Source organism: Centruroides vittatus, unplaced genomic scaffold, assembly GCF_030686945.1.
Source record: "Centruroides vittatus isolate TY-2023 unplaced genomic scaffold, ASM3068694v2 contig_4, whole genome shotgun sequence".
NCBI lineage: Eukaryota > Metazoa > Arthropoda > Arachnida > Scorpiones > Buthidae > Centruroides > Centruroides vittatus.
Window position 1 is genome coordinate 2801685 of NW_027122214.1, and position 11078 is coordinate 2812762.

The 11078-nt window shown below is 34.4% G+C and overlaps 1 protein-coding gene across 1 annotated transcript; it reads left to right on the forward strand.

The window, feature by feature from the left end:
• The first annotated feature begins 2017 nt into the window (after nt 1-2017).
• Nucleotides 2018-10774, forward strand: Mmp1 (Matrix metalloproteinase 1). The gene is made up of 11 exons (XM_067271495.1): nt 2018-2199; nt 4187-4310; nt 6937-7044; nt 7117-7220; nt 7387-7591; nt 7687-7845; nt 8077-8232; nt 8658-8794; nt 8877-9018; nt 9102-9283; nt 9356-10774. Exons 1-11 carry the CDS (start codon nt 2113-2115, stop codon nt 9683-9685), a joined length of 1734 nt encoding a protein of 577 aa, XP_067127596.1. The 5' UTR covers nt 2018-2112; the 3' UTR covers nt 9686-10774.
• Nucleotides 10775-11078: the final 304 nt, after the last annotated feature.

Below are 11078 nucleotides of genomic sequence, written 5' to 3' on the forward strand. Positions count from 1 at the left end.
GCTCTTATTTACTAATTCAATGGTTACATTTGTGTTCTATCGTATCCACGACAATGAATCATAGTATTATTGTCATATCGGAACTCAAATCGATAAAATCCGAAGTTTGTTCCGTATCCTTAATTAGATCCTCGATTATAATGGAATCTCCATAACATTTCTTCTCTTGCATAATAATTGCATAAGTGTAAAGTTTTCAATGTAATAGTAATTTACTCATTATTTTACGTTATTAATTAGCTAGTTGGCGAAGACACCAATGTGTTGTTATACGAAATCTCGTGAAAAGAAATACGAAACATACTTTTTCTGATAATTTTTCGCGCACTTCTCCAACAAAGAAGTGACCATTATGAATATTGCCGTCGTCTTAAGATGCTTAATGACTTCTTAGAAAAATCGAGCGTGGGTATAAATCACGGTATTTATAATAATTATGTTGTGTAATTTATATTCTACCGAATAAAATATATTTCATTTACATATATTTTAATAATTACATTCGATACTAGCGGGATGACTTGTCTAATATTACCGCACCACCTTTCTTTAATTTCTGCACCGTATTTTACTTAAAGACGAGTCCGAAGATATTGTGCAAAATGAAATTTTTGGTAATATCTGTTGTACAAACCGCGAGTGCTTTCACAATTTTCAATTCGACACATACGCAACTATTTTCTTTTAAAAATCGTTTTTTATCGATAAACTTTCGAGGAAAGCCGCTGTTTAGAATGACAATCAGATACGATCGAAGTCGATAATTAATACCTTTATAAGTACGTTTATGTTTTATTGAAGAAAAAAAAACCCCTTCGGTTTAATTAGTCAGCGACATTCGAAGAAATGAGGAAATCACGAGCTACGATAAAAAATGTATTTTTCTGTTTAAAAATTCAGAATACAATGTAACAGAACCGATCCCAGGATCAATAAAAAAATTTATTTAACTTGCCCTTGGGAAGGAAATAAATGCGCATCCTCGAGTGCGAAGAATCGAGAATGCCAAAAACACAAAGATGCACGATTTCCGTCACGTGACAGGAGTTACGTTTCGCCGATTCCATTTCGCGGCGGTGAATGGCTGTGGACGAAAACTGGAGACAAAACAGCTGTTGAAATAACGATATCAATTTGGAATGCTGTTATAATAGCCATAAAATGTTACGCTTCCTCTTTTTCATGTACTCCGTCAACCGTGTTTGTAGCAAACACGAATTTTATCCTAATTGAATGCTTCGATTCAACAACTTTTCGATAGGAAAAAAAAAAATTATGTGTATATAATGTATATTCGAGGATTGCGCCAGTAAAACTTATGAATAAATGCGACGTAAACATCAAAACTATAATTCTATAAAAGAAACTTTCCATAAGAGAGAAACGCGACTCCTCCCCATTTTCGGAAATGATAATACAGATTATATCTGATTTCCTCTCGGTTGGATAATGCAATTAAGAATCGTCTTCCTAATATGGCCATTTGTTTATTTTTTGCCTTTGGATTCCGTTTTAGTCGAAATTCCCCTCGGCGAACGAAAAGAAAACTCCATTTAAAATAAGAACTCTGCTTAAATTTATGCGAAAATAATCCGCCGGGAGTTAAGCTAGGCACGTGGCTGTGCAAACAGAGAAGCGTTTAACCCCGATATTTCCGATTGACCCACATGTCGAGACACGCGACACGCGAAGTGTCGTCCACCGTGCGGTTATCGTTCTTAGTCAACGAAAGCGAAACTCGAAAGAATAAATTTTCCAGAAGTTTCGTTTCGAGTTCAAAAATCGAAAGCCGGACCCGAATTTCCATTGCTTTCGAACGCTTTACTACGGAAAGATTCCTCCAAAAAAGCCGAAAAACGGCGATCGATTAAGAAGAAACCGAGCCCATTCTACTTAACTATTATTATTCAAGCGGAAACACTCGACTTGAGAATCCACGTGGTGACTAATTTATCTCAAAGCGCAGGCGCAGCATAGTTTTCTCTTCTCCTATTGGCCGGACGCACCGGTAAATGACTCAACTCGCACCGAACGATAAATAGCGAGCGGTTGTTTCATTCTCGTCAGTCATGCCAAAGTGAGTAGCGACGTTTATCGTCGATCCTCAGAAACATGTTCTCCCTTCTGGTTCTAGTCTTGGCCCGCGCGCTCCTCGTTAAGGCAACGTCCGAGTTCATTTCCACCCCCGTCCAGGCCATGGTGAGTACACTCATTCTTCTTCCGCACCGTCCCTTCCGGTTTAAATTCTAAGTTTTTTTTCTTTTGGAGTGACTAAAATGTCGCGTTTCGCTCGAAGATCGTCCGCTACACAAAACTGCATTTACGTCATTCGATTTTTTTTAAAATCGTATTTGGCGTTGCGGTCGAGCGTGGGACGGAACGGCCCCCGTTTTACCTGCGGAGGTCACCTGTGATGACGTCAGTGCGTCGACGTCCTTCGTCGACGGAAACGCGGGATGCTTACGCACGGACGTTATTTTTATCAGACGTCGGTGTACGTAAAGAAATTTCTACGTCATTTCGGTCCTTTCCGAAGGGCGTCGGCCCGACCGGTCAGCCGGACGATTGTGGGGTAATCAGGTGCGTCGGCGAGGGGGTGCCCGTCTTACGGCATCCGGCAGTTGACGTCATGCTCGAATCATTCGTTTCTGTAAGTCGATGGCTGGGACCCGTTAATAAGTAAACTGTGATGGCCCGCCTCGCCGATCGGCGTCGATAGAATGGCGACGCCGATCCTTGAAATTAAGCCAAGTAGTAATTGGAACGAAAGCCTTTGGTTACTTAACCTTGACGCGTAGAACGGAGTGGCAACACTATTTTCAACTGGTAGAAATTCGGACGAAAAACTGTTCGTTTGTTTTTCGGGTTTCCCTTATAATGAAGAGAACTCGTTCTTCCTACATTGTTCTATTTTACTTGGTTTAAACAGCTTACGTCGCGATAGAAACTTCTCTAGTCACGCGACAGTACGGAAGGCCGAGTCCGTAGTTGAAAGGCTATCGATTACGTCACGCCTTTTGCTTTCTCCTTTCCCTCCACTGTGGGAACTTTAGACTATTGGATCCACCCGAAAGTGACGAACGGTGAATCCTTCGCTGGAATAACAGATATTGTTACGTAAGAAAAAAACGCGAAGGGGGAGCGTGTGCAGATGTTTTCCTTCAAACAATCGAGATAAGAATATTCTTTTTATTTCGAAGATGTCGTGCGAGACGAGTTTCGTTTGGTTGTCCTTCGACCGGCCTCGTCGCCTGTCTATATCTTTACAACTGCCAAGGAAGTTTTCTTCCTTTTACTGTATTTCCTCTACCAATATCGCTTTCCCTCTCACTTTCTATTTCTCTCCAAAATATCTCCTAATTACAAACATCTTCAGGATTTTTCACTAAAAAATATCTCGATCCCAACCACTGGGGCACCCAGGATTTGATCTTGGATAAAAGGAAGATAAAAGAAATTTTAAATGCGAATTCGATAAAATTTCCCTTATGCGACCGATGATTCATAATTAATATAGAAATAGAAGATACCACACGATATAAATATTTAAAAAAATGAAATTTAGTAAAGTTTTATAAAACCTTTTCCTAAGTAGTATTTTTTTTCTTTTTTACTTTGGGGTGCTAGGGCCCCTTGGCCCCCTCTGGGCGGGCCACCGATCCCAACCTACTTTAGGATCGTAGAAGCCCTTCGTGAATCGAAACGACGATATAAACGCAAATTATACAGTAGTTAATTGACACAATACGGTGCGAAACGAATTTCTAGTGTAGACTGACGAGAAGACATTTCGTGATTCTTATCGATATTTTCACCTTAGGTCGATGGATGCTGCGTGATAACTCGTGCTATTTCTCGTCCGTGCAATTAAACGAGGAATAAACTTTCGTTTTCCGTTGTTTATTGTCGGGACCGACGACGATAACAATGAATGAATGGTGATGAATTACGATCCTTCGAATGACCCTAGTACGTTGGCAGGACGTAGCGAACGGCAGTCAGGAACGTGATTTCCATTCTGCGCCATATCCTCCTCCTATTTAATTAAGGACGCCGTCCTAAATTCTATACTAATGCGTTTTTCGCGGTCCTGGCCGTGCCCAACGTGACGAGGTCCACCTACTCGTCGTGCTAAAAATGATCATTTACTCCGCTCGGTAGAATAATCTCCCTCTCTTTCTTGCAGATGTATTTGCAACGTTTCGGATACATGGACCAAACGAAAGGAAATTCGGCTTCTCTCCTGACAGAAGACGCCGTCAAATTAGCTATTAAGGACTTCCAAAGATTCGCGGGTTTAAACGAAACAGGTGAGACAACATACAAGTCATTATTACGGAACAGCAAAAATTCGATACACCTGTATCAAAAGGGAAAATGTGAAATGGTAATGGGAAACCCCTTTGTTACATAAGCACACCCAGTCCTTCACTTAATCGTTTGTTATAGAAAATTCATTTTTTCCCCTTTGTAATTCCCTAGACCATTTTTGGATTTTTTAATTTCCGAGGAAGACATTAGAAGTGGTCATTAAGGTTCGTGTTGATTTTAGTGCTTTAAAAATGGGCGCCATTAAACACAAGAATTTTTGCAACATCTGATTAAAATTAAATGGTTTTAAGGAGGAAATACTTAAAATTTCACGTCAAGTACCTTGATGTGAAATTCCAGAAAAATCCCTCTTACTCGACAATTCGAAACCGCCTTTAAACAAACGTTCTTTCTTCCCCAATGAATTTTTATCTCTAGTTATATCATCTTAAAACTTTGTTCTCAACAAACTTGTACGAGGCTTTAATTTACGATAGGACGTTTTTCGGCACCTCGTCAAAAATGCCTTCTGTGCCGAACGAACGAAATTTCCGAGAATCTTTTTCGACATTTCAAAAAACGTCGACCGACTTTTTGTCTATCGTATACATTCCGAGAAATAACATAAATTTCTGAAGTTCCCTTGAAAAACAATGGGGATGTGTGGCGGTTCAAGGGAAAGGTTTTATTTTTAGGTTTTTTTTTTTTTTTTGCGTGTATAAAAACTGGAAGTACGTCGGTTGTATTATTTTATTTGGATCGTGTTTTAATAACCTTCCTTTTGAAATTAAACAGATAGAGAACAAAAAGTGGCGGATCTCGCAGTCGGCGACCTTCGTTTATCCGTGCATTTTCCTCTGTCGGTCGAGTAGAGGAAAAAACGGCCGTGCACCATTTTTACTTCGCTACGTAGTCTAATTGATTTTCATCGTCCTTTTTCACTTGACACACTTTCTACCAGTGAGCAGCGAAAGGCCACACGTGGTTGCCACTTGTAACGCGGTAAACATCCCCGCTGGTGGAACGACGGAACCGTGGGAGGTGTATACCAGCGACTACAAACTTTCTCAAATCCCAATTCTAAACTAAAACGAACTTCCACACTTATAATTCAAACACCCGTCCTTGACGATATTGGTATAATTATGCACCATTCGCGCTTATATTTAGCGCTTGCGAGAAGGAATTTACCTATTGATTTTAATTTCAGGTCAGTAACAGAAAAACTATCATTTCAATCCCCCCACCATTAATCGCGGAAAGGTGAAAAAATTTGCTATCGTAGATGACGTTTATTGTGTTTTAGTTAATAATCTCAGTTTAATTTATACATATTAATTATCGTAAAGCAAAAATAGAAATATTTGTGTCTTGTAGATTGATCGGCAATGTTTAAATTAATTAATTAATTAAATTTTTTAAAGTTCATAAATATCTTCTGAACTGTTTTGTTAGAAACATCTCTATTTAGTTTGTGCTGTATTTTTAACTGGATGCCCCATAAAAATTTAATTTTACAATATTTTGTGAACAAATATTCACTACTTGTCTTTAATTTCAATTTTTTTAAAATATTAGATTACAAATTTCCAGCTGTCCTAAAGTATCAATAATTTTTCTTTCAACTGCACTGCCTAATGTATGCTACTACTATTACTACTGCCACTACTGGGTGTATTCTGGATACCTGCATTAACATTTCTGAATACATTGAGAATGTATTCAATAGACTTTTTGTCTGGAGAATGGTTAAAGCATATAGTATTAAAAGTATCTTTAAAGCCAATACGGTTAAACTAATATTGTTGTACTGCATCGTAACCTGTCGTATTTGTGTGATTAAAAGGTTCCTCCACGGTGCTTTAATCGCCCTGTATAATAATAATAGTTATATATATTTTTCATAAATATAAAATGCAGAGAATTTTTATTTGAAATGTTTATGGACATATTTTGACAATATAAAGAGAGAATACAATCAGGTGCCATATTTTATTGCTCTGTGACTAAGTAAAAGATTCTTTGTATATGACAAAAAACATATGATTCGCGATATACACACGCGTAGGATTATGTATATATCAAATCTCGGGTTATTTTTACCAAATCGTACATAACTCTTGTCGATTTAACGGACGCTAATAGTATTGGTAGTTTTGATCGATTGGCAACTGTGGCCAGGGCCACACTAGCCATACTCTTGCTGCCCATTGTATATCATAAATGTATATAATTATAAATATATTACTATTTTGTTTGCGTTTCGCAGAATCACAAACAAAATAAAGGATTAGTATTATGTATATTTTTAGACAACCACAAAACATACTGTTTTACAGTTATTTTGTAATGATATATAACCGACATGTAAATCTAGTTTCGAAAAAAATTTCAAAATGCCATCTGAAAAATATTAATTTTAACAATGTAATAAACTTCTTTAATTTAAATTATTTATTAATTACAAATAACAAATTATATTTACAGAATGTTAAAAATATAATTCTAATAAAATTATACTTTCTCACCAGTATTTTACTCTTAGGTAAATATATGGATGGAATGATAAGAATTTGCTAAATTATTTTACTATCTTGTAAATAATAAAATTAAATTTTTTGTCAGGTATCTTAGACAATCAGACTCTGGTTATGATGAATGTGCCTCGCTGTGGAGTCCGAGATCGTGTCGGTCACGGGGATCTGGCAAGAAAGAAACGTTACACACTTCAAGGTAAATTTACTTTTTTGACAAGTGAAAAACAAATTATGTTTGGATCTTAAAATTTTGTTTTACAAATTTCAGGCAGTAGATGGAGAGTGACCGATTTAACTTACCGCATTAGCAAATATCCGAGGAGGCTGAAAGACCGACAGAAAGTGGATAAAGAAATTGCCAGAGCATTCAAAGTAATAATGCTAGTTAGAGCAAGAACTTCTATCAGTATTTTTCTAAAACCAATTCTTTGTTTTTTAAATTAATGGTATCAAATAATGTATATAACTATTCTCAAAAGGAATTCTGATGAATCAACTGAATTCAGAAATTAATTCTAGGAAAATATCCATCCTTTAGGTTTGGAGTGATATGACCCCTCTCAATTTCACTGTTCGAAAGAGTGGTAGAGTTCATATCGACGTGAGATTTGAAGTAGGAGAGCATGGAGACGGCGATCCTTTTGATGGGCCGGGCAAAACTCTAGCTCATGCATTCTTTCCCCAATTTGGTGGAGATGCACATTTTGACGACGAAGAAAAGTGGACGATCAATGAATATTCGGGTATGCATCGTGCATGTATAATAATGTATTTTTAAAAATCTATTTTGATTTTGACACGAAGGTCACATTTCATTACACTTTATTTATCTCTCCAGGAACCAATTTGTTTCAAGTGGCTGCACACGAGTTCGGCCACTCGTTAGGTCTGTCACACTCGGATGTTAAATCTGCTTTAATGGCACCTTTCTATAGAGGTTATCAATCTACCTTTCAATTAGATGAAGATGACATTCTTGCTATTCAAGCTCTTTATGGTATGTTTGATTACCTTGAGATTCAAGTTATTTATGCTAATTTTTTCAAAAACATTGACATAAATTCTTAATGTTTTGCATATTTATATTTAGCCGAATATATAATAATCTTATAAAATGATTCCTTCAGTTTGCAATTAACTTAACATGAAATATTCAATATTAGTTATCATAAGAAAATTATAAGTAATTATATCATAAAGATAATGATATGTAAAATATTGACCTTAGGTGATAAGAGAGATAAGCCTTCTCGTCCTACACAACCTGAAACGGGTCACAAGCCTAGACCAAAACCAGACAATGGAGATGCTCCTGATCTCTGCCAGGATGCAAACATGGATGCTGTAACTAGGACTCAAGATGGGAATACTTATGTCTTTAAAGGTATACTATGCTATATATTAAGAAACAATGTGTAAATTTTCAATTTAATGTGTCCGTTACACCATATTATTGTTTAGAAGTGAATAAATAACATTATTAATGTGTGAAATGGTCACTAAAGTCTAACAATTATCCCTTAAAAATTTGAGGACAATCTTTTTCTCATTTAAAATCTTATTAGGCTTAAAATTAATATTTGATTAATTTTAAGCTTTACATGTTAATTTTCATTATTTAAATTAAAAATATAAATATTAAAGTAAGCTGTTGTTGTATTCTATAATATTTTATATTTCATTGCAAGAATTTTCTTTAAGTAAAGATAGCCTCTTTTGGGCCCGCTGCAGTTAGAAAATGTTTGGCTAACTGAAAACAGCAGTGTGGATTTCTAATTTTAAATCTAAACACAATCTTTTTATAAATAGGCGATTATTACTGGCAAATACTTGAAGATGGCATTGCTGATGGATATCCTCGCCTCATTTCTGAAGACTGGGAAGGTTTACCAGGTAATATTGATGCAGCTCTTACTTGGACAGATGGAAAAACTTTCTTTTTCAAGGTATTAATTGGCATATTTATAAATTTACATTATTTTAATTATTCTAAAATACAACTAAACTTCTATCATTTGTCTTAATTAGAAAGGTCAATATTGGAGATTTATGAATAAAAAGAAAAGCAGTGGCTATCCAAAATCACTTAGTGTCGGGTTTACTGGTATACCAAATAACGTCGATGCTGCATTTGTATGGAGTGGTAATGGAAAGACTTATTTCTTTAAAGGTAAATATTTTTTCAAGATTAATATAATTAAATTTAAAAACATATTTTTTTTAATTAATTTTGAATTTTTATCATTATCACAGGAAATCAATATTGGAGATTCGATAGCAGGAACGATCCACCCGTTAGTGATAGGTATCCTCGGCCTATAAGTAATTGGAATGGTTTACCCGAGAGAATCGATGCTGCCTTCCAGTGGAAAAATGGACGGACTTACTTCTTTAAAGGAAAAAATTATTATAGATTTAATGACAGAACTTTTGCTGTGAGTGTTTGAATTGTCAAAGATAAAAAATTAGAAGAAATTATATTAATTTAAAATTTTAATACTTTTTAGGTTGACAGTAGTGATAATCCATACCCACGTTCAACAGCAGTCTGGTGGTTTGATTGTAGGTCTATTTCACAAACTCAACCCAGAAGTTTGGGACTGACAGTTGATACAGAATCCATTGAAGAGAATGAAAGAAAAATAGTACCAGTCGATAGCAAGGGTGAGGGAAGTTATAACTATGATTTGCTTCAAAATGGAGCAGGCAAGGAAGCTAGTCCAATACCTAAACATTCTCCTCAACTTGGTAGTGATAATGGCAATAACGGGTCCAAAACTCTTTCTTCAGTTTTATCGACTGTTCTCCTACTGTGTGGAATTTATCTTATGGTATAATACGAATTGTCACATGAAGTGCTTTTAATGTCATTAGTGCCGAATTTGATGGCAAAACAAAACTTGGTTTTATGTATGTAAATTAATTGAGCCGAGAATGTCTGACTGGTCAGGCGCTCAATGCAACAAAAAAGAAAAAGCAGAAATTTACATTAAGTTCTATGCTGAAAGTCATAATGTTTTTTCATTGCACAAGATGTTATTGAATGTTGTTTATTGTTATCAAAGTGTCAAACCTTATTTTGACTATACATAACTATACTCTCATTAAAAATGGATTTTTATGCTGCTGAAATAAGATTAAAAACATTATTTCTAAATCTGGCTGGTAACCAGATTTATAAATAATAATCCTAAGGTTTACAGGAAAAAAGAAAAAGAAAACTTTTTGATAGGAGCATATAGGCAGCATAAATTTCTTTTGAACCTATCATTCTTCAAGGCCACATTTTGTAAATTGGCATTAACTCTGTCCGTCCGTTTTTATTCTTCATCTACGTGTATTGTATGGATGTTTATATATATATATATATTGTATATTTTATATTGTGTTGATCACAGTTATACATTTATATAATAATCTTCTACTCAGAATAACATTTTAAAAGAAATGTAAAAATAGTCTTATACTGTATTATTTATTCATCTTTCTATCACAACTCAATACAGATTGCGTTAGTTTTGTTAATTTTAAAAATAACATATGTCCGTAGGTTAAATTAATGGCATTTTATGTACAAATGTAGCATTAAATTGTCATTTTTTAAGACTCAACTGTTTATATAGTATTCAAAAGTATTAAAATTTTAGTTCATAAGAAAATAATAATTGGAGTAAATGATTTATTATAAAAATTTTAATCTCATATTAAAGTAAAATACTCACTAAATAAACATGACATTTATCAAGGAATTTAAAAAATGTAAATTTATATATAATGTAAATTTGTAAAATTTTATAAAATGAAATGTTATTAAATTATGCAAATGATTTTTTATTTTATGAAAACAAACATTTTTGTATATCAAATTTGTTATTGCTTCTTAAAAATATCAATATTAGATATGAATAAATATCTGAAAACTAAAATATGTCTAAAGCTGCTTATTTACTTAGGATAATGACAAATTATTATAAATACATAATAAATTGGTAAATTCCTGCCAATCATCTAACCCATCTTTTAGTTAAACTCTTATTATTTTTTTAAAAAATCTTTTTTTTTTTTGTTAATTTTCCAAGTTTAAATTTTATATAGTTTTAAATCATATTACTTATTATCACCAATTAGTATGTGTAAAATGCAATACACACAAAAGACTAGTAACATTGACTTTTTTTTCAAGAAATTTTCACTTTATGTTTTTTAAAATAAAGTTTCTAGTTTAATGAA

Bases quoted from the DNA above. Each gene is read 5' to 3' on its own strand.
- Mmp1 (XM_067271495.1), top strand. From the start codon at position 2,113: ATGTTCTCCCTTCTGGTTCTAGTCTTGGCCCGCGCGCTCCTCGTTAAG. The intron at 7,592-7,686 runs GTATGCATCGTG...TTATCTCTCCAG, and splicing joins GACGATCAATGAATATTCGG to GAACCAATTTGTTTCAAGTG. The intron at 7,846-8,076 runs GTATGTTTGATT...TATTGACCTTAG, and splicing joins TGCTATTCAAGCTCTTTATG to GTGATAAGAGAGATAAGCCT.